Source organism: Saccopteryx leptura, chromosome 8, assembly GCF_036850995.1.
Source record: "Saccopteryx leptura isolate mSacLep1 chromosome 8, mSacLep1_pri_phased_curated, whole genome shotgun sequence".
NCBI classification, from domain to species: Eukaryota; Metazoa; Chordata; class Mammalia; order Chiroptera; family Emballonuridae; genus Saccopteryx; species Saccopteryx leptura.
In genome coordinates, this window is record NC_089510.1 from 55,608,524 (window position 1) to 55,633,051 (window position 24,528).

General features: G+C 42.9%; 1 protein-coding gene across 7 annotated transcripts in view; it reads left to right on the top strand.

Moving 5' to 3' along the window:
* The first annotated feature begins 4,599 nt into the window (after positions 1–4,599).
* Positions 4,600–24,528, top strand: part of RUBCN (rubicon autophagy regulator) — a 61,755-nt gene continuing 41,826 nt past the window's right edge. For all 7 annotated transcript variants that reach the window (XM_066347108.1, XM_066347112.1, XM_066347111.1 and 4 more), the window contains exons 1-2: positions 4,600–4,850; positions 23,531–23,684. In XM_066347108.1, the coding sequence (XP_066203205.1) occupies positions 4,771–4,850; positions 23,531–23,684 (234 nt within the window). In that variant the 5' untranslated portion in view covers positions 4,600–4,770. The remainder of the gene's footprint in view (positions 4,851–23,530; positions 23,685–24,528) is intronic.

Here is a 24,528-nt window from a genome sequence, read left to right on the forward strand (position 1 = left end):
GCCCCCTGTGTAAAAAGTTTGGGGACCCCTACATCATATTACCAGTGATATAAAATCAGGGCGTCTAAACCACATGGCTAGGCTAGCAGTATGCTAGTGGAGGAAAGGTTACACTGGGTGCCAGATCCTTGTTTCCCTAGTTTTGCCATTGCTGGCACCTGGGGCTTTCTGCTCTGGTGATCTTCTGTGCCTGGCCTATAGTCCTTGCTCTGCTCAGGTCTGTTTAATTGCCTACCACATTCACACAATGGACTATCATATAGCAGCCAAAATCAATGAACTACGCACTCTTCCTCCCAGGAGCATGACTGTGCCTTTCTGTTTCCCTCTTCCTCTCTTCTTCCCATAGGCATGTATCCCCTAAACTCTAAGGGCTCTCCCCAGACTTGCAACCAGCCAAGCAGTGGGCAGTAGCAGGGAGTGGCTAACCCCCTGAGCCTGCCTCCAGGGCCTCCTTTCCTCTGACTTCTCAGTAAGCCCAAGCAGCGCCACATAGGCTCTCCTATCGCTTCTGTGCCAGACCCTTCCTTGTTTCACTGTCCCCAACTTTCTTTCTTTCTTTCTTTTCTTTTTAAATACTTTATTGATTTTACAGAGACAGGAGAGAAAGGGGAGCATGGAATGGGAAGTAACAACTCATAGTTGTTTCAGGCTAGTTGTTCATTGCTTGCTTGCGGTACGTGCCTTGATCAGGGAAGCCCGGGGTTTCGAACCGGCAACCTCGGCATTCCAGGCTGAAGGTTTATCCACTGCGCCACCACAGGCCAGGCTCCTTCTTTCTTTTAAAGATTTCATTTATTGCCTGACCTGGCGGTGGTGCAGTAGATGGAACATTTAACTGGGATGCTGAGGACCCAGGTTCGAAGCCCTGAGGTCCCCAGCTTGCGCGCAGGGTCACCGGATTGAGCGTGTGATAATAGACATGACCCCATCCATGGTCGCTGGCTTAAGCCCAAAGGTCACTGGCTTGGAGCTCAAGGTTGCTGGCTTGAGTCTAAGGTTGCTGGCTTGAGTCTAAGGTTGCTGGCTTGAGCAAGGGGGTCACTCACTTTGCTGGAGCCCCTCGGTCAGGGCATATATGAGAAAGCAATCAATGAACAACTAAGGTGCCACAATGAAGAACTGATGCTTCTCATCTCTCTCCCTTACAGCCTCTCTGTCCCTCTCTCTCACTAAAAAATAAATTAAAAAAATTATTTATTGATTTTAGAGAGAGAAGAGAGAGAAAAAGGTGGGGGTAGGAGTGGGAAACATTAACTCATAGTTGCTTCTCATATGTACCTTGGCCAGGCAAGCCCAGGATTTCGAACCAGAGACCTTAGCGTTCCAGGTCAATGCTTTATACACTGCGCCACCACAGGTCAGGCTGTCCCCAGCTTTATTATACTTACTCTAAAAAAAAAAAATCAGTAAACTATATATAGTGACTCACAAAAATATGAACAAATTTTATCAATGTATGAAGGAAAAAAAGTAGGCAGGCCCTAAAGAATAAATATAGCTTAATAATCTTTGTATAAAGTTGAAACACATACCATAAATTTTAAAAACAATACTTTTTAGGGATATAGATAGATGCAAAGAAACTATTTAAAAAGGGAAGCAGTGGAATCATAAAAGATTCAGAATATGGCTACCTGGGGTGAAGGAAAGCAGAGGGATGGGCGAGGGGTGCGTTGCACACATGGCTAGTGTAGGTTGTCATGTTTATTAACTGAGTGCTTTAAAGAAAATACACGTTAGGCCCTGGCTGGTTGCTTAGTTGGTTAAGAGCATTGTCCAGAAACAAGGTTGTGGGTTTGATCCCTGGTCAAGGCACACATGGGAAGCAACCAAACAATGCACAACTGAGTGGAACACACACATGCTTCCCTTCCCCTTCCCCTCTCGCTCCCTTCCTCTCTCTGTTTCTTTAAGAAATCAATAAAAGTTAAGACCTGGCCGGATAGCTCTGGAGCATTGTTCTGGAGCGTAGAGGTTGCCGGTTCAATTCTCCTGTCAGGGCACATACAGGAGCAGCTCGATATTTCGTTGTTCCAGTAGAGCCCAAGCTCTACATTGATCAGGCGCCCCCGATTCAACTTTCCCATGCAGTTGGACACTCCTGCTTATCAGCAGGGCTGGCAGCTTCTTTGAGACTACTCTTGAGGTGGCTATGAGGATTCTACTTATCAGCGCCAAGACCAACTGCCACTGGAGGAAAGACACGACCGACACACAAGTTAGTTGCAAGAATCACACAGGCAGTTTATTACTCACAAATCCTTTTGGCATGCCTGGGTACAGCTTAAAGGGGCCCCATCGGCGTGCCTCTCTTGGATGTCTTTGGTCAGAGCAGTGTGGAGACAGTCCACATTCATGTTGGAGTCTGGGCGACTACTGCAGCAGGGGGCCCCTTAGCTTCAGTACCTTTCCTAGCCTACACCTTCTAACGGGTGTAAATCTATAGGATTGTCATATCAAACCACCTTTTTGGGAGTTCCTTGTAGGGAGCCCCTTTTTTGTTAATCTACTGAAATGTTACATTAAGAAGTCACTTTTAAGATGTTTCTAGGGAAGCCTCCTATGTCAACCCACAGAGTTATGACATCAAGCCACTTCTTACCTATATGTAACTTCACACACACACACTAACTAAGCCCTGCGCGAAAGGCAGTCTGTTTATCATATCTGTACACACTATATTAATTCTTATCCAGATGGCATAACTTTATTTAATTTCCTTAATTGCTTTTAATATTATACCTAATTATTTTTATATATCTTCCATATTTTTCTACATTTCTATATATTTACTATAACATTATATTACTGCAACATTCTGTCTCTTTCTCCCTGCTTCTTGAAAAAAGAAAAGAAAGAAAGAAAAGAAAGAAAGGGAAGAAAGAAAGAAAGAGAAGAAAAGGAAAGAAGAAAAGAAAGAGAGAGAGAGAGAGAGAGAGAGAGAGAGAGAGAGAGAGAAAGGAAGGAAATGTAAACCCAGACTACAATTTTAGATCTGGAATTCCCAAATAAAGTTGACTTTCATATAAATATATGTGAAGATCATTTGGGATTATATTGCATGATAAAAAAAATGTTCAAGTTTATACATTTGTAGCAACAGAAACCAGTGAAATCTAGAGGTGGACTAAGGTCGGTTGAGGCCCTGGGTGCAGAAGAAAATATTGGGCCCTTTAAAAAAAAGGGAGAGACAAGGCCCTGGCCAGTTGGCTCAGTGGTAGAGCGTCAGCCTGGCATGCGGGAGTCCTGGGTTCGATTGCCGGCCAGGGCACACAGGAGAAGCACCCATCTGCTTCTCCACCCCTCCCCCTCTCCTTCCTCTCTGTCTCTCTCTTACCCTCCTGCAGCCAAGGCTCCATTGGAGCAAAGTTGGCCCGGGTGCTGAGGATGGCTCCATGGCCTCTGCCTCAGGTGCTATAAAGACCCTGGTTGCAACAGAGCAACGCCCCAGATGGGCAGAGCATTGCCCCCTGGTGGGCATGCCGGGTGGATCGGTCGGGCGCATGCGGGAGTCTGTCTGACTGCCTCCCTGTTTCCAGCTTCAGAAAAATAAAAAAAAAAAAAAAAAAAAAAAAAAAAGAGGGACAAGGGAAATAAAATACATATTAACCATATTTTTAAATAAATAAAAAATATTATGTACTATATTAATGTTAAAATTGCACATATGAAACCAAACAGTGTCATTAGAAAAAAGTAAAGTTGCAGTTTTGCAGGGCCCTTCAGAAGTCGGGGCCCAGGGCGCGCACCTGGTATGCCTGCAGTTAAATCCGCCTCTGGTGAAATCTCAATGACTAAACAGCTCATTTTTTTTAAAAGATTTTATTTTTATTCATTTCAGAGAGGGGAGAGAGAGAAGGGGTAGGAGGAACAGGAAGCTAAGCATTAACTCCCCTATGTGCCTTGACCAGGTAAGTCCAGGGTTTCGAACCAGCGACCTCAGTGTTTGAGGTCAACACTATCCACTGCACCACCACAGGTCAGGCGGCCCCCCCCTTTTAAAAGCATAACTCTTTATTAGGACAATTATGAAAAAGTTTTAACAGTATTTTTTACATAAATGAAAGTTGGAAATAATAATTTGCATTAAGTATCTTTTATTTCACTTTTACTCATAAAAATAGTTATCTCAATTTTGAAAATTTCTGAAAGTCATAAAATGTTTTTAATGGTGTAACTATTTTTCCATGGAGTTAACCTGAATCCCTCCCTTAAAAAGTAGTGCTATGCTGCTCTCTCCACTTGCATCTTCTAACTCAAATGCATCTTCTAACTCAGTTGCTCTGACCCTAGTCCTCCAGGAAACCGTCCCCCAACGCCTTTCCCTTCTCTTTCTTTGTGACTTCGAAGTAACCTGTGCTCTTCGTTAAAATGCTTGAGATTTCCAAACACCACCATGAAGTGTTAAATCCGTCCTCAAACTAGCGCCGGTGGGAGTGTCAGACTGGTGCACGCTTACAGCGCGCCGCCAAAGGCCGCAGTCCAGCGGAAGCCGCGGCCTCGGATTGGATAGAACAGGGTACGCTCGAAGCAGCCGGGCCTTTTCGCCGTGCTTTCTGGGAATTGTAGTTTTTGGGAGCCGGAAGTGGGGGTGGCAGGGATAGAAACCGCAGCTGAGGCAGCATTCACGCTCGCCGGCGTCATTGGGTGTAGTGCATCACCCTGAGCCCACCCACCGTGGGTCTCTCCTCTGTTCCTTGGGAGGGAGGGGGCCCCGGTGGCCTGAGGGGCCAAACGGCAGGGACTCCTCTCTTCAGGGAGGAGGCGATGTCGCAGCCCGGGATGGGGCCAGAGCGCGCGGGAGTGGAGCTTGGCGACTGCGAGGAGCGCCCGTCGGAGGAGAGCAGGTGAGCTGTGAAGGGGCCTGGGAGTCGGGGGCCGATGGGTGAATTGAAGCACGGGGAGGCTTGGAAGGGCTCGGAGAGCGTGGGGAGACGTGCAGGGTACAGCAGACATGAGGATGATTGCTGTGGGCGACTTGTTTGGGAAGTAATTCTGAGAGGAGGGACCGGCAGGGCGTGGATAGGTCAGATCAGGGAACCGGCTTAGTGAGGGTGAGGGTAAGGGTGCGGGGAGGATAGGATAGGATCTGGGGAGGCCAGGGGGAGTAGAAGTGGGTGCTGGAGAAGAGATGGGTATTGAAAGGCACTGTAGTAGATTTTATAGGCCAAAGTCTATAGATAGGAGTAGGGCATAAGGTTAGTACCCTGAATGAAACTTGCTGTGACAGCAAGCGAGTCGGGCCAGTTTTACGAAGGTTGACGTAAAAATTACTGGAAGCAAAGGTTAGGCATTATGAATGGCCGAGAAAGAAGCTTAGGCAGCGGTAAGTGTGAGGAGGAAGCCAACAAGAAGGGCCTGTGGACGAAAGTGGGCAATTGTAGTGGCAGTGGTGTCGGGTGGGGTTTACTAATGAGACTAGAAATTGTGTGCATGCCCTTCGTCAATGCTGGATCTCACTGTCATTTCCTTTAAATGTTCAATTTTCAATCCCTTCACTCCTTCCTCAGAGTGCAACCAAACAATTTCACATTTATTTATTTATTTATTTTGACAGAGACAGAGAGAGTCAGAGAGAGGGACAGACAGACAGGAAGGGAGAGAGATGTGCATCATATATGCCTTGACGGGGGTGGGGGTGGGGGGGGAGGTTACAGCAGACCGAGTAACCCTTTGCTCAAGTCAGCGACTTTGGGCTCAAGCCAGCGACCATGGGGTTATGTGTATGATCCCACGATCAATCCAGCGACCCTGCATTCAAGCTGGTGAGCCTGTGCTCAAGCCAGCGACCTTGGAGTTTTGAACCTGGGTCCTCCGCATCCCAGTCTGACTCTCTCCACTGCGCCACCACCTGGTCAGGCGCACATTTATTTATATGGAACTATTTTCATCGAGTTCATACTTTCTAGAAATTAGAGGGTTTAAAGTTTTAAAAACTACACTGAATCGTGACTTAAATAGAGGTACTTCCCATATTTAAGGTTTTCTTCATTAATAACTCTCATCTTAACCTCTGAAGAATCAGCAATGGTGGCTTGTTTGATCTTTTGGTATTGTAGGGTGTTTTTTTTTAATTGATTGCTTTTAAAAAGACAGAGAGAGGGAAGCATTCATTTGTGGTTCCACATATTTATGAATTCATTGGTTGATTTTTGTATGTGGAGGATCAAACCCTCAAACTTGGTGTTTCAGAAGGATGCTCTAACCCACTGAGCTAACTGGCTAGGGCTTGTTTGACTTTATAAAACATTAGGTACAGTTACCTCTGAGAAAATATCAATAAGGGAAAATTAGTGAGGTGTGCCTGGGTGAAGATCAGGCTGTGTCAGAATTCAATCTTTTATGTGCACAGTTAGCCTGTCCCCTGCTGTACACAACCTCAGGAACATTGAGGTTCCTGAGATCTATGAGTGTGTTCAGTGAAACCGAACATCTTACTTCCTTCCCTTTCCCCTTTGTTTCAGTTTCTGCCTGTGTATACTTGTCTATCTATTCTTCCTCCAGATGTCTGTGAAATGCTTCATGTTAGAGGTCCCAAATAAATTCTAAACAAATCTTAGGGTTATTTTTTTCATTTTCTTCTACCAGTTTGATGTGGGAGAGACTGGGTTGGAAATTCAAGTTCAAATTTTCTTCATATCTAGCTGGACATTTAGCTAGGTCATTTATTCACTTTATCTATAACAAACACTTATTTACCACATATCAGGACTGCTTAAGAGCCTTACAAGTTATTAACTTTTTTATTTTTTTATTTTATTTATTCATTTTTTTAGAGAGGAGAGAGAGGGAGGGGGAGAGAGAGAGAGAGAGAGAGAGAGAGAAGGGGGGGAGGAGCTGGAAGCATCAACTCCCATATGTGCCTTGACCAGGCAAGCCCAGGGTTTTGAACCGGCGACCTCAGCATTTCCAGGTCGACGCTTTATCCACTGCGCCACCACAGGTCGGGCAAGTTATTAACTTTTTAAATCTTCATAACAAGTGGATGAGATAGATACTCTAATATCACCATTTAACAGATGTGAAAACTGAGACATAGGATAAATAACTTGCCATGGTCATACAGTGAATGCCTTATCGAACTGTGATTCAAACCCAAGCAATCTGACGCCAGAGTCTGCAGTTTTAATACCAATGCTATGCTGCCTCTCACTTTGCTAAGGTATAGTGAGAAAAAACATATATAAGATAGTGAACTTAAAGCATTGTTCGTCTGTCGTTCAGATTAGTAGAATAGCTCCTTTGCAGGTATCTTTTTCTGTCATTCTTTCCATGCTTGGCTATTTATTTATTTTTCAATTACAGTTTACTTCAATATTATTTTATATTAGTTTCAGATGTACAGCATAGTGGTCAGACAATATATAATTTATGAAGTGATCCCCTTAATAATTCTAGTACCCACCAAGCACCATATATAGTCATTACAATATTATTCACTATATTCCCTATGCTGCACTTAAATCCCCGTGACTATTCTGTAATTACCAATTTATATTTCTTAACCCCTTCACCTTTTTCACCCAGTCCTCCAAGTCCCTTCCCATCTGGCAACTCTCAGCTTGTTCTCTGTATCTATGAGTCTGTTTCTGCTTTGTTTGTTCATCCATGCTTGACTTTTTTTTTTATTCAGTGAAAGGAGGGGAGGCAGAGACAGACTCCGGTATGTGCCCGACCGGGATCCACCCGGCAAGCCCACTAAGGGGCAATGCTTTGCCCATCTGGGCCATTGCTCTATTGCTCAGCAACCAAGCTCTTCTTAGCACCTGAGGTGGAGACCATGCAGCCATCCTCAGCACCCAGGGCCAACTCACTCCAGTTGAGCCATGGCTGCAGAAGGGGAAGAGAGAGAGAGAGAGAGAGAAGCAAGAGGAGAGGTAGAGAAGCAGATGGGCACTTCCCCTGTGTGCCCTGACTGGGAATCAAACCTGGGACATCTATACACTGGGTGGATGTTCTACCCCTGAGCCAACCAGCCGGGGCCCATGCTTGACTCAACCAAGGAAGTCTAGTCAAAACTTCATTTCAGCAATGAGATTATTCCCATAAAGTCACTTATATTGTTGTTACAGCTTATTCTCTGTTGGTGGTTGTTTAACTCAGAATGTGTTGTTTAATGAGGTTTCATGGCATTGATGGCCTTCTTAGCTCCAGGTAGACAACTGGCAATCACATTGCCTGAGAATTGAGGCATTGTGGCTGGGTTACTGCATACTGAACCTGTCCATAGCCAATAAAACACCTAATTCACAAAAAGTCTTGATGAGGCAGTATTATTTATTTTTTATATATGAAGGATATAACTTTTCAATATATTTTAATCAAAATTTTCATCAAAAGCAGTTGATGTGGTGAAATGTATGTATGCTTTAGAGCCAGATAGACATGCATTTGAAGCCTAGTTCTGCTTAGTTTGGCTCATTCTGAGTAGGAAGAACAATGCCTTCCTGATTGATAAGTTGTGAGGATTCGATAAGATAACCTGCAGAAGTTTCTCATTGAGTGCCTGGTATGTACTAAGTTAAAAAAAGGACTACTTCTGTTCCCTCCCCAGTTTTCTTGAAATAAGGTGGGTGTGTGCTCTTCCATTGCTCTTTCTGAGTTGGGCACATTGAGAACTGGAGTGTTGGCCTAGCTTTTAACTTCATCCTTGGAGAATAATTATGTCATAGGTTCCCCTATTGTTTTCCACCTAGCTAGTTATCACTCTAGCAAAATGCTGTAGTGCTTAGGGATGGTAGTTCACTTTCCCTAGGGCTTCTTAAATGTCAGTTGTTTCGGGAGATTTTTTGGTGAAAGTACTAAACAGTTAAAGGAATGGTTCTTCTAGCATTTCTCTGTTACCCTAGACTACCTCGGGCTATTCAGTCTACTACTGGATTTTCTTTTTTTTTATTGATGGGGGAAGGGGCAGGAAAAGGGAGAAGGATCAACTCGTTGTTCCACTTAGTTGTATATTCATCGATCGCTTCTCATATGTGCCCTGGCCAGGAATCAAACCCATTACTTTGATGAGCCGAGATGACCTTTTGTCCATTGAGCCACCTGTTCAGGGCCCAGTCTACTTCTGAGTTTGGAATCTAGCTGCACGTATAGTTTTCCTGGTGCAGTGATCTAGAATGAGTCAGAATTCAAGTATCAAATACTTTTTAGTGTCTCCAAACTGAGCTCATTCTATTGACCAAAACCTTTTCCTTTCCTGTTCTTTATCTCAGTTAATAGAATTTTCCACTCAATCAACCAAACCAGAAGCCACAGAGTGAAATTTGTTACTTCCCTCTTCATGTTCCATATCCAGTCATCAGGTCCTCTTAATTGTTCCTGATTTTTCTCTTGAAGCTTTATTTTTTCTCCATTTCTAAATATGTTGGCTTATATTAATGAAAAATTTCAATAATGGCCAAATGTAGTGCATGTATAAACAACAATTTGTCCCTTATGTATGTGCTCTTTATTCTGGTATGTTGGCTTCATTCTCAGGCAGACTTTTCTACAGGGTAGCCCTCAGAAAATTCAAATTAAAAAAAAAAAAAAGAATACAGTGTTGATAAGTATATCAAAAGCAAATATTTTGAGCTGACCTTTTTTAGCATGATTTTTTTTTAAATTTTGTTTATTTATTTATTTTTAAATTTTTATTTTATTTATTCATTTTAGAGAGGAGAGAGAAAGGGAGAGAGAGACAGAGAGAGACAGGGGGGAGGAGCTGGAATCATCAACTCCCATATGTGCCTTGACCAGGCAAGCCCAGGGTTTCGAACCGGCTACCTCAGCATTTCCAGGTCGACGCTTTATCCACTGCGCCACCACAGGTCAGGCTTAGCATGATTTATGTCCCTATTCCAGGATATGGAATATGCTGCTAAGTCAGGCCTAAGTTATATGCTCAACCCTGGGTTCTGGGTAGGGCCATACTTTCTTAGAACTTCATGGTCCAGAGTAAATGGCTGAGGTGTGGTTTCCTTGTGGATAATTGGGGCTCTGTTACCAAAAGAAAGGGGCATGAATTCTGGGCAGATAGAAACAAAATACTCACTGAAGACCCTGTTATCTGTCATTGTGGATTATCTCAGTAGCCTCTTAACCAGGGGTCCCCAAACTTTTTACACAGGGGGCCAGCTCACTGTCCCTCAGTCAGTTGGAGGGCCGGACTATAAAAAAAACTATGAACAAATCCCTGTGCACAATGCACATATCTTATTTTAAAGTAAAAAAACAAAACGGGAACAAATACAATATTTAAAATAAAGAACAAGTAAATTTAAATCAACAAACTGACCCGTATTTCAATGGGAACTATGCTCCTCTCACTGACCACCAATGAAAGAGGTGCCCCTTCCGGAAGTGCAGTGGGGGCTGGATAAATGGCCTCTGGGGGCCGCATGTGGCCCGCGGGCCGTAGTTTGGGGACCCCTGCTCTTAACTAATCTTACAATCTGAACTCAGTTTCCCAAGTCCAGATAGCCTCTTCACTGCTACCAGCTCAAATTTTCAAAAGCCAAATTATTAATGTATTTTGCTTAGAAATCTTCAGTGGTTTCTCACTTAAAAAATATAAAATAGTCACTCTCCTTTCCTAGTATTTAATCTTTACTTTAGTTCCTATGAAGTTGCTAGTTACAAAACCATTCATTCACTCTCTCACATCTCCTTCCTCACAATTCTCATTCTTGCTCCTTTACGTTCCCTGCAATACCTCCTCCTTTACCTGGAGAGCTCTTAATCATCCTTAAATAATGTTCCTTTGGAAGACATCCCTTACCTGTCCTTTTTCATCTTTCTTTTTTTTTAATTTTTATTTATTTATTTATTTATTTGTATTTTTCTGAAGCTGGAAATGGGGAGGTAGTCAGACAGACTCCCACATGAGCCCGGCCGGGATCCACCCAGCACACCCACCAGGGGGCGATGCTCTGCCCCTCCGGGGTGTAGCTCTGTTTCTACCAGAGCCACTCTAGCGCCTGGGGCAGAGGCCATGGAGCCATCCCCAGCGCCCAGGCCATCTTTTGCTCCAGTGGAGCCTCAGCTGCGGGAGGGGAAGAGAGAGACAGAGAGGAAGGGGGAGGGGTGGAGAAGCAGATGGGCACCTCTCCTGTGTGCCCTGGCCGGGAATCGAACCTGGGACTTCCGCACGCATTTTATGTCAATGCCCATTTTCTCCATTGCATTCTGAATATACTGAGAGATGAGATTCTTCCTTTTTAACCACCATAAGCCTAGCATAGCACCTGATATATAATTGGTGTTTAGTTACTATTTGTTCAAAGAATGAAAATGATAATGATTTAGTCATGCCTTGTAGTTGGGTAGGTGCCAGAGGTACCGTTGCCATTAAAGGCGCTTCTTTTTTCTCTTCTCGCTGTTCATTGACCACACTAAGAATTGACAGTTTATATAGTGTGGGCAGAAAAGCAGTATGATTATATGAGTTTTGAGCAATCCATACTGCTAATCCAGTTACTAATACAAAAAGACCCCACAGAAACATACTGTTGATGCTGTTGTCAGAACCCAGGAAAGGGGAAGTGTATCAGCTGACAGCAGGGTCCCTAAGCTGAAGTTTTTCTCAGTAGTTACCCTCACCACAGCTGTTTCTGGGTTTTTGTTTGTTTGTGGCAGAGACTGAGAGAGTCAGAGAGAAGGACAGATAGGGACAGACAGACAGGAAGGGAGAGAGATGAGAAACATCAATTCTTCATTGTGGTTTCTTAGTTGTTTATTGATTGCTTTCTCATATGTGCCTTGACTGGGGGGCTACAGCAGACCAAGTAACCCCTTGCTTGAGCCAGTGACCTTGGGGCTCAAGCTGATGAGCCCTGCTCAAACCAGATAATCCCACGCTCAAGCTGGCGACCTTGGTGTCTCGAACCGGGGTCCTCAGCATCCCAGTCTGATGCTCTATCCACTGTGCCACCTCCTGGTCAGGCAGCTGTTTCTGTTTTTTATAGCTGCTTTATCACCTCTTCCACTAAATGAAATTTTTTTCTGTTTTTTTTGGGAGGGGGGATTCACTTTTTTTTTTTTTTTTTTTTTTTTTTTTTTTTTTAGCATATGTGCGTGCACACACGTGAAAGAGACAGGAGGGAAAGAGATGAGAAGCATCAACTCATAATTACATTGCTTTAGTTGTTTATTGATTGCTTCTTATATGTACCTTGACCAAGGGAGGGGGGCTCAAGTCAAGCCAATGACCCCTTGCTCAAGCCAGTGACCTAGGGGTTTCTCAAGCCAATGACCCCTTGCTCAAGCCAGTGACCTTGGGGTTTCTAACCTCCATGTCCCAGGTCGATGCTCTATCCACTGTGCCACCACCAGTCAGGCTATAATCTTTATTAAGTTTCACCAACCTACCTGGGTGGTTATACAATAGCTTTGTCCAACATGATAGTCCCTTTCCACATATGGTTATTTAAGTTTAAGTTAATTAAAATTCAATTTAAATTCAGTTCTTTGGTCACACTACCCAGATTTCAAATGCTTAATAGCCACAGTGACTACTGGCTGCCATATGGACAACACAGATATAGAGCATTTCCAGCATCACAGTAAATGCCACTGAATAATGCTGTTACAGATGTAAATCTGAATTTTTCAAGAAAGTACAGCATGCTTGCATGTTTTTAGTTCTTTTAGATTGAGCTTGCTTGAAGTTTAACCCACACTTTGTAAGATTATTAAAGGAAGTCATAAATTGTAGTGGCTTAACAGGGACTTGGCAAACTATCTCTCAAAGTTTGTGGAGGCATGGCTTCTGTCAATGAAACTCGTAATGACCCTGCTGGGTTGTAGGATTGAAGAAATAATTGAATTTTTACTAGAAAATAGCAGAATCCCATAATTTCTAAACGGTTCTAAGACAGTCTCCCTCTGAGCTCTCTCATTTGGATACTTTGGAGAAGAAAGCGTTAAGAATCATAATGAGCCTGACCTGTGGTGGCGCAGTGGATCAAGCATCGACCTGGAATGCTGAGGTCGCTGGTTCAAAACCCTGGGCTTGCCCGGTCAAGGCACATATGGGAGTTGATGCTTCCTGCTCCTCCCCTCTTCTCTCTCTCTCTGTCTCTCTTCTCTAAAATGAATAAATAAAAATAAATTAAAAAAGAATCATAATGATAGCATAATTATTCCTCTTCAACAACATTTATTATTATTATTAATTTTTTTAACTTTTTTTTTTTTTTGTATTTTTTCTGAAGCTGGAAACGGGGAGACAAACAGACTCCCGCATGCGCCCGACCGGGATCCACCCGGCTCGCCCACCAGGGGCGATGCTCTGCCCACCAGGGGGCGATGCTCTGCCCCTCCGGGGCATCGCTCTGCCGCTCTGCCCACCAGGGGGCGACGCTCTGCCCCTCCGGGGCGTCGCTCTGCCGTGACCAGAGCCACTCCAGCGCCTGGGGCAGAGGCCAAGGAGCCATCCTCAGCGCCCGGGCCATCTTTGCTCCAATGGAGCCTTGGCTGCAGGAGGGGAAGAGAGAGACAGAGAGGAAGGAGAGGGGGAGGGGTGGAGAAGCAAATGGTTGCTTCTCCTGTGTGCCCTGGCCGGGAATCGAACCCGGGACTTCTGCACGCCAGGCTGACGCTCTACCACTGAACCAACTGGCCAGGGCAATTCTGTAATCTTTTAAAAATGATTTTTGTAATGTTCTCTTGCCGTTTCCTTCCCTCAGCAATTTTTAAGGTAGTTTAGTTTTAGTTCTAATGATGGCCACCTTTTACCCCTAAATAGTATCCCTAAAACTGGGGTGACTGAAGCACTGTCTTTTTTCATGTGTCTTTGCCATTGAGATGGTAGTATGTGCCTCCTTACTTTTTTTGTAAAGCATTGCTACCCAGACAGCATAAGGTGTGATTTGGCTTTCTTATGTGACTCATGAAATCAACCTTGTTGGGTTGCAGTAAAACTTATATGTTTCCATTCTATCAAGTAAGCAGATTTGAGTCTCTGTTATATATGAGGTACATCCAATACCGAGAAAGTCTTTCCCAGCTTTTCTTCTTCAGTGAGATCACAATGAACATAAACAGGACCTTGGAGTCTGTGCTTACTAAGAAGAAATTTGACCCCAGTTTAAATGCAGTTGAGATATTCTTTGTATGTGAGCACTGTGACCATTCTTAATTATGTTGCAGACTGTCCAATTCCAAATAATTATTTTTTTTACTTGAGAGAGAGAGAGAGAGAGAGAAAGAGAGAGACATGAGAAACATCAACTCTTAGTTGTGTCACTTTAGTTGTTCATTGATTGCCTCTCATATGTGCTTTGATAGGGGTAGGAGGTGAAGAGGGCCTCAAGCTGAGCCAGTGACCCCTTGCTCAAGTCAGCTGCCTTGGGATGGTGTTGATGATTCCACACTCAAGCCAGTGACTCTGCACTCAAGTTGGCAAGCCTGCACTTAAGCCGAAAGAGCCCGCCCTCAAGCTGGTGACATCAGAGTTTTGAACCTGGGTCCTCAATGTCCCAGGTCGACACTATCTACTGCGCCACCACTGATCAGGCCCAGATAGTTTTTGTTAGAATTTTCTCTGAAGCAGAATGGGTAAGAAGGCTTTGTGGTAGGTACCCCTTCTGATTTAGTTGGATTCATTAGATTTATGCAATGGAAGTTTAAAGGAAAAGGATAGAGAAAAAGGAAGGAATATTTCTATAGATTACTCTGAAGCAGTTGTTATCTTCATTTTACAAATGAAGTAACTGAAGCTTAAAGGATTTAAATGGCTTTCCCATGAATGCACAGCTAGTTTGTGGAGAGCTATGATTCAAATTTAGCTTGGCCTGTGAAGCTTGTTCTCTTTTCACTGAATGGCATTTTCTCTCTGCTTATTAAAAATACAAACAAGTTAGAAAAGCCATGGCCCCTGTCCTTAAGGAAACAAACCACATGCTATTAAATAACTGTGTCTGTGTTTTTTAAAGGTTTACTAGGAGAAATGGTATATCGACAGCATACGTAATGGGGTTTCTTACGAAGGAGCTGTAGCAGGTCAGATTATTTAGAAAATTTTGGGAGAAGGTTGAATTAGAGTTGAGCCTGAATTCCTGAATGGGACACTTGGAAGAAGTGGAAAGGTCTGTATGAATAAAGTCATGGTAGTAGGCATGAGGTTGGCATGTTTGTAATAGAGTATATTGGAGAGAGAGACTGTACTCAACTTGAGAATACTGAGCAGGAAAGTTGATATTTAGATTGCGGGTACAGGATAGAGAATTTTGATCTCTATACTAAGGAGTTTGTACACCATCAGTGCTTAGGTTTCTAACATAAGGAATTTGACTTTCATTTGTAAATCTACTTGTTTTTGAAATTTAGTAGATTTGATACCATTTAAATTTAGTGCAATTGATGAGGCATTTTTTGAATAGGTTTTGAAGTTACAAAGCATGCCTATAAGTATTGTTTATTCTCTCCTAGACATTAAGATTCTGCTGTCAGCCTTTACAGGGATGGGACTGGCCAGTAGTTAGTTTCTCCAGGGTGCACCAGTGTGGAGAGACTGTATAATAGAGTCAAGTATATCTTTTTCTATAAGCATATTATTTATTTTAAAAGCATCATAACTATTTAACTACATATTCCACAAGTTAAATACTGTATAATTAAAAACAGAAAATATGAGGCAGATAAGAAGAAAATTGCTACCTCAGTGTTATCTAATTATGTTATTCTCTACTTTAAGAAGGAACCCATTACTTCTTTCCAGGAAGTGCCTTTGGCATTAAAAGTCCCAGGTGCTGCCTGAACAAGTGGTGGCGTAGTGGATAGAGCATTGGACTTGGATGCGGAGGACCCAGGTTCGAGACCCCAAGGTCACCAGCTTGAACGCGCGCTCCTCTGGTTTGAGCAGAGCTCACCAGCTTGGACCCAAGGTCGCTGGCTTGAGCAAGGGGTTACTCTGTCTGCTGTAGCCCCCCCGGTCAAGGCACACATGAGAAAGCAATCAATGAATAACTAAGGTGTCGCAACAAAAAACTAATGATTGATGCTTCTCATCTCTCTGTTTCTGTCTGTTCCTATCTATCCCTCTCTCTGACTCTCTCTCTCTGTCTCTGTAAGTTTAAAAAAAAAAAAAAAAAAAAAGTCTCAGGTGCTGCCTGACCAGGCGGTGGTGCAGTAGATAGAGCGTTGGACTGGGATGTGGAGGACCCAGGTTTGAGACCCCGAGGTCGCCAGTTTGAGCACCAGGCTCATCTGGTTTGAGCAAAGCTCACCAGCATGGACCCAAGGTTGCTGGGTTGAGCAAGGGGTTACTCAGTCTGCTGTAGCCCCATGGTTAAGGCACATATGAGAAAGCAATCAATGAACAACTAAGGTGTTGCAATGAAAAACTAATGATTGATACTTCTCATCTCTCTGTGTTCTTGTCTGTCTGTCTCTATCTATCCCTCTCTCTGACTCTCTTTCTGTCTCTGTAAAAAAAAAAAAAAAAAAAAAAAAAGTCCCAGGTGCTTGCCTGACCACAATCCTTCAGCATAAGATGCCCTTGATACTTGAGTATTTAAAAGTTCATGGTACTTTCCAGCTTCTTGTTTACTAACTTTGTTCAGATTATTGATCTTTCATTAATTGATAGTCTCAAGGAAGGCCTAAACAACTTCTCTACAGTTCCCTCATTTAACCAAAGTTAACCACTATTAACATATTATTTCTCAGTATTTTAATGTTAAGATCACAAATATAATTTTATATTATGCTTTTTATATTTTAACTTAGTAGCTTTAGAAACTTTTCCTAATTAAAAATTTTAATAGTTTCATGATATTCTATCATATGGATGCCACATATCTATTGTGATTTGGCAAACTTAAGACTGAGTTGTTATTTAGGAAAAAGTTTTTCTTGGATATCCTTGAGCTGCTTAAGCAATTCCTATTTCTCTCTCTCTTTCTCTTTCTTTTTTTTTTTTAATTTATTATTTTTTTTTTTTTAATTTTTTATTTTTCTGAAGTTGGAAACGGGAGGCAGTCAGACAGACTCCTGCATGCGCCTGACCGGGATCCACCCAGCATGCCCACCAGGGGGCGATGCTCTGCCCATCTGGGGCATTGCTCTGTTGCAACCGGAGCCATTCTAGCACCTGAGGTGGAGGCCATGGAACCATCCTCAGCGCCCCCGGCCAACTTTGTTCCAATGGAGCCTCAGCTGTGGGAGGGGAATAGAGAGAGAGAGGAAGGAGAGGGGGAGGGGTGGAGAAGCAGATGGGTGCTTCTCCTGTGTGCCCTGGCCCGGAATCGAACCGGGGACTCCTGCACGCCAGGCCAACGCTCTACCACTGAGCCAACCGGCCAGGGCTTTCTCTTTCTTTTTAAGTGAGAGAGAGAGAGAGAGGCAGGGAAAGAGATGGGAAGCATCAACTCATAGTTGTGGCATCTTAGTTGTTCACTCATTGCTTTCTCATATGTGCCTTCACTAGGGGCTTTAGCCGAGCAGTGACCCCTTGCTCAAACCAGTGACCTTGGGCTCAAGCCAGCAACCATGGGGACAGGTCTATGATCCTTTGTTCAAGCCAGCAACCCCTTGCTCAAGCTGGTGAGCCTGCACTCAAGAAGGATAAGTCTGCACTCAAGCTGTTGATCTCAGGGTTTCGAACCTGGGTCCTCAGCATTCCAGGATGATACTCTATCCACTGTGCCATTGCCTTGTGAGGCCATTCCTGTTCCTGTTTCCCTTTAAAAGAGGAATATAGTCAAAGTTCTATTAAAAGAAACTAGGCACGATATTATTCTGAGATTGGCCTTACTGCTGATTGATGAAAATGATTCACATAGAGATGGATTGTGCTGGCTGGCCTTTGTCACTCAGTCCTGGTTCTTCATTGGCACAGGGTGAGTGACTTATAAAGACTGCTTTTAATTTATGGTGATCAAAGGAGAATGCTCTATGGACTTGCAGAAGTGACTCTGCAATGGGGTGCTTTGAACCTAATACATTGCAAAGGCCTGGCCTGTGCCCAAATAAAGGTTACATTTGAATACGGGGTGATACCATCCAAGGAATTATTATTAAACGGGTTTAACCTAGGAAAAACTAACCTTACTTCCTAAAATACGGTTAAAGAATGGGGTGGAGTATTTGAGTTTTTGTAGTGATCTGTGTACTTGCATCTAAGATTCAGGTGTGAATGAATTAATCCAACCACTGTGTATGGGCTTCAACTGAATTTAGTATTTCAACTCTGAAAATGATAACCATATCATTAGGATAAAGGATCCTAAAAAAGGTAAAGACACTAAACAGACTTGGTATGTAAATCATTTATTTATTTATTTATTTATTTATTTATTTTACAGAGACAGAGAGAGAGTCAGAGAGAGGGATAGATAGGGACAGACAGTCAGGAACAGAGAGAGATGAGAAGCATCAATCATTAGTTCTTTGTTGTGACACCTTCGTTGTTCATTGATTGCTTTCTCATATGTGCCTTGACCATGGGGCTACAGCAGATCAAGTAACCCCTTGCTAGAGCCAGCGACCTTGGGTCCAAGCTGGTGAGCTTTGCTCCAACCAGAAGAGCCCGTGCTCAAGCTGGTGACCTCGGGGTCTCGAACCTGGGTCCTCCACATACCAGTCCGACACTCTATCCACTGTGCCACTGCCTGGTCAGGCTAAATTATTTATTTTTAAAGTTTACTTTTCTTCTACATGAGCATGTACCAAATGTAGATGGTTTGGTTAGTGTAAGAGCCACATTTTTTTGTAGCTTTAGTATCTCAGAAACACTTTATTGTAGGCAAGGAAAATTCTTTAATGTTGTCCAGAGGAGTTTTCGGTAGATTTGAATGCTAAGGTTTCTAGGATTTCAGTGCTTTTTGTATAATTTTAGAATCAAAGCCATAGGATGATAGGGTACTAGGTGTCTGCTTTCCAGGTTTATCATGATGTACTTTGACAGTTAGGCTTGTTAGATCAATATAGAAAGAATAAAAACACAGATATGCATAGTAACTTGAGGAACCAGACTGGCTCCTAGGCCTGCAAGACTTGATTGTAATTTGTTGGAATGTAAAAGTTGTATCAGTCAGAATAGGCCAGGTTAGCTCTGAGGAAGCATAGGAGATGGAGAGTCACTTAAGCAAAAGTTGGCAGTCAGTTGGCCTTTGTAATGGCAGTTTCTCATAGTACAATGATAAATAATCATTTTAATGACCACCTCAGCCCTGTGTACATCTTAGTTATCTTGAGATATCTCTCAGGTACAGTGTAGAAATAGAACCAGGGGAATGGCCAACAGGTACATGAAAAGATGTTCCACATCACTGATCGTCAGGGAAATGCAAATCAAAACCACAATAAAAACAAAACAAAACAAAAAAAAACCCACAATAAGATGTCACCTCACACATGTTAGAAGGGTTAGCATCCAAAAGATAAGAGATAGCCCTGGGTGGATGGCTCTGTTGGTTGGAGCATCAGTCCTATATGTAAACGTTACCACTTCGATTCCTGGTCAGGGCACATACAGAAACATCTATGTTTCTGTCTCTTTCCCTTCCTCTCCCTCTGAAATCTGTATGTAACTAAAACATATTTTTTTAAAAAAAGGACAAGCAGTAACAATTGTTGGTGAGGATCAATTGTTGATGAGGATGTGGAGAAAAAGGAACTCCTGCACACCATTGATGGGATTATTGATGGGATTATAATTGGTGCAACCACAATGGAAAACAGTACAGAGATTCCTCAAAATATTTAAAATAGAACTACTATATAATCCAGCAATTCTCCCTCTGGGTATATGTCCAAAGGTAACAAAATCATTATCTCAGAAAGGTATCTGCACTAATTAAAAAAGATATCTGCACTCTCGTGTTTATCAAAGCATTATTTACAATAGCCAAAACGTGAAGACAATCTTTGTGAGCACTGACAGACTAATGAATAAAGTAAATGTGATATTGATATATGCACACACACCTGAAATATTATTCAGCCAGGTAGAAGAGAAAATTTTGCCACTTGAAACAACATAGATAGACCTTGAGTGTATCATGCTAATTGAATTAAGTCAGATAGAGAAAGACAAATTCTGTATGGTTTCACTTATATATGAATCTGAAAAGTAGTCATAGCAACAGAGAACAGATTGTTGTTTACCAGAGGCAGGGGTGGTGAGTGGTTGAAATTGGTGAGGGTGGTCCAGAGGCACAAACTTTCAGTCATAAGGTGAATAAGTTGAGGTTGTAATATATAGCATGTTATAGTTAACAATACTGTATCGTTTATTTGAAAGTTGCTAAAAGACTAATCTTAAAAAAATCTCATCATAAGAAAGAAATCATGCCTGACCAGGCAGTGGCGCAGTTGATAGAGTGTCGGACTGGGATGTGGAAGGACCCAGGTTCAATACCCCGAGGTCGCCAGCTTGAGCGCGGGCTCATCTGGCTTGAGCAAAAAGCTCACCAGCTTGGACCCAAGGTCACTGGCTCCAGCAAGGAGTTACTCGGTCTGCCCCCGGTCAAGGCACATATGAGAAAGCAATCAATGAACAACTAAGGTGTCACAACGAAAAACTGATAATTGATGCTTCTCATCTCTCTTCATTCCTATCTGTCTATCCCTATCTATCCCTCTCTCTGACTCTCTCTCTGTCCCTGTAAAAAAAAAAAAACAACAAACAACAACAACAAAGAAAGAAATCATAACTATGTGAGGCTACATGTTTACTAAATTTACTGTAGTAATCAGTTTGTGTATATACACATATCAAATCATTATGTTATGCACCTGAAATTAATATATTATATGTCAATTACGTCTCAATAAAAATGGGGGGGGGGTGGACAGAACAGTGTGATTCTTTAGAAGCAAATGTTTAATGAGCCCTGGCTGGATAGCTTGGTTGGTTAGTGTTGTCCCAAAGTGCAGAGGTTGCTAGTTTGATCCCCAGTCAGGGAATCTCTATCTACCTCTGTCTCCTTTCCTTTCTCTCTTAAAAAAAAAAATTCTCACTACTTTTTAAAAATGGCTCAGAAAATATACAAAAATGTGTAAGAGAGGTTAATTTTGAGTACTGATAGAAAGTATTCCAATTCAGGATCCTTTCGTCTCTGTGGGTATTTTGTGTGTGTGTGTGTGTGTGTGAGAGAGAGAGAGAGAGGGGGGGGGGAGAGAGAGGGACAGATAGGGACAGACAGACAGGAAGGGAGAGAGATGAGAAGCATCAGTTCTTCATTGCGGCACCTTAGTTGTTCATTGATTGCCTTGACGGGGGGAGGGGGCTACAGCAGAGTGAGTGACCCCTTGCTCAAGTCAGCAACCTTGGAGTCATGTCTATGAACCCATGCTCAAGCTGGTGAGCCCGTGCTGAAGCCAGATGAACTCACACTCAAGCCGGCAACCTTGGGGTTTTGAACCTGGGTCCTCTGCGTCCTAGTTTGATGCTCTATCCGCTGCGCCACCACCTGGTCAGGCTCCCTGTGGATATTTATTTATTTATTATAGGTGAGAGGAGGGGAAATAGTAAGGCAGACTTCCACAGGCATGCAACCAGGATCTACCTGGCAACCCCATCTGGGGCTGATGCTCGAGTACCGAGCTGTTTTTAGCACCTGAGGCTGATGAGCTCCAATAGAGCTATCTTCAGCACCCAGGGCCACGCTCAAACCTATTGAACCACTTGCTGTGTGAGGGGAAGAGGAAGAAAGGGGGTGCAGAAGCGGGGAAGAAGCAGATGGTCACTTCTCCTGTGTGCCCTGACTGGGAATTGAACCAGGCGTTTTTACGCTGGGCCGATGCTCTATCCACTGAGCCACCAAACCCGGCCCCTGTAGGTATTTAAATAATGTAAAATAGTTATGGTGAAAGTTCCTTGATGAAATTATTGCTGTTTTTATTACTGTTCTTGAAAAGAAGAAAGAGTGTTATTCTAAAGAGAAATTAAGGGGTAAGGTAAAGTGTCCAGTTTAACAGTTGGGGGCCCAAAAGGAAGAGTTGGACACCTCATCTCTTCATGTTTTCCTTTTTCAGTTTGATTCAGTGCATCCAACTATTTTCATTTGATTGCAATTTGTTTTGAGTTTTTAATTGTGTTGTAAACTGTATGGAGAAAATGCTGGGGATTTAAGAGAAACCTTGAAGATCATCTAGGAAGCAGTTTTCATTTTTTATTTTATTTTATTTTATTGATGATAAAGAGAGGAAGAGAGAGACAGGAAGGAAGAGAGAGGGAGGAGAGAGATGAGAAGCATCAACTTGTAGTTGCATCAGTCTAGTTGTTCATTAATTGCTTCTCATATGTGCTTTGACGGGGGTCAGGGGTATTCAAGCTGAGCTGTTGACCCCTTGCTTAAGCCAGCAACTTTGGGCTTCAAGCCAGCAACCTTTGAGCTCAAGCCAGTGACCCCGTGCTCAAGCTGGCAAGCCCACACTCAAATCTATGAGCCTGCACTCAAGCTGGCAACCTCGGGTTTCTAACCAGGGACCTCAGTTTCCCAGATATATGCTCTTTCCACTCTGCCACCACCAGTTAGGTAAGGGCAGCAATTTTTAAACTTTTCCACTAAAGTGCTTTAGATGGTCCAAGAGAATAAGTGAATAGTTGACTGATTTGGGGACATGTCTCAAAATGGCTCAGAAGCAAACTTAAAATATTTTGTCTCAATTATAACTTAAAAAATCATGGGAAAAATCATGGGCAATTTATATTCTTATTCATAATATTTGTGTATAGGTATATGTACTTAGTGCTATAAATATAGTGAAAAAAAGTTGTTTTTTGATTTGTTTGTTTAGCAAAAGAATTCTGGTTTTGAAGAAATGTCCTCATCTCTTTATATGTTACCCATGTAATTTCATTGTCCACGAAAAGATCTTGATGGGTTATACTACTAAAAACACAGGGTTATTGGCTACTTAGTGAGGATCAAATGACAGTAGACAAAGATCATCTTGCAAAGCTAAAATCGTTTTTTTAGTGAGAGAGAAAGAGAGAGACAGGCAGGAAGGGAGAGAGATGAGAAGCATCAACTCGTAGTTTCGTCACTTTGGTTGTTCACTGAATGCTTTTCATATGTGCTTGACTGGGGGGCTTCAGCTGTGCCAGTGACCTTGGGCTCAAGCCAGCAACCTTTAGGCTCAAGCCAGTGACCATGGGATAATGTTGATGATCCCATACTCAAACTGGCGGCCCCACACTCAATCTGGTGAGCCTGTGCTCAAGCCCGATGAGTCAAGCTGGCAACCTCAGGGCTTCAAACCTGGGTCCTCAACATTCCAGGTCAATGCTCTATCTACTGTGTCAGGCTTGCCTTTTTTTTTTATTAGTGTTTTTTAAAACTTCAAGGCTCTTTTTTTTTTTTTTTTTTTTTTTTTTTTTGTATTTTTCTGAAGCTGGAAACGGGGAGGCAGTCAGACAGACTCCCGCATGCACAAGCCTCTCAGAATTGGGTCTGATGACCAAGTAAAAAAATGAATAGGGGAAAGAATGTTAGGATGTAAGGCAGAAGATTTCTTGCCATAGACTTTCTTTGACATGACAGGATTAGTACAACAAGTTAACTAACCATTGGTATAATTGGTGCTCTTGCAGGAGAGAGCACTGGCAGCTGCTGGGTAATTTGAAGACTACTGTGGAGGGTTTGGTGTCAGCAAACAGCCCCAACGTCTGGTCCAAGTATGGTGGCCTAGAACGGCTTTGCAGGGACATGCGGAGCATCCTCTATCATGGGCTTATCCATGACCAGGTATGTAGACCTTTTTTTGCCAGATTGGGTGAATAGTTGTTGGAAAGAAAGAGTTGCATTAAGTTGTTGGCAGGTAAAAGATCATAGCCACTTGAAGTCTGTGAGCCTTTGAAGGAAGGACTGTATAATATGATGATGACAAGGAAGAGGATAAGAACAATGATGATAAATCATTGCGATTTTCCTTTTAAGGTCATCCTAGGACACATCTGAGAAATATTTAGAGAATATTGTCTTTTTTTTATTTTCTGAAGTGGGAAGCGGGGAGACAAAGAGATAGACTTCCACATGTGCCCAACTGGGTTCCACCCGGCATGCCCAATAGGGGGCTATGCACCGCCCATCTGGGATAGCTCTGTTGCAACTGGAGCCATTCTAGCGCCTGAGGTGGAGGCCACAGTGCCATCCTCAGCACCCGGGCCAACTTTGCTCCAATGGAGCCTTGGCTGCAGGAGGGGAAGAAAGAGACAGAGAGGAAGGAGAGGGGGAGGGGTGGAGAAGCAGATGGGCACCTCTCCTGTGTGCCCTGGCCAGGAATCGCACCCAGGACTCCTGCACTCTACCACTGAGCCAACCAGCCAGGGCAATATTCCTTTAGTTTTTAAGTTTCAAGGTACATATAGTCCTGTGAAAAAAATAATTATGAATGTTGGAATTTACAAAATAAGTTATTTACAAAATAAATTAACCCACTGCAGTCTGGTTTCTTCTCTTACCACTGATGATCTTGGTACTAAAGTTTAAGTAAAAATGACATCCGTGCCATGTTACCAAATCCAATGAACATTTCTCTTTTAAACACTGTCTTATATTCTTCACTACTGACCATCATCAGACCTTGACT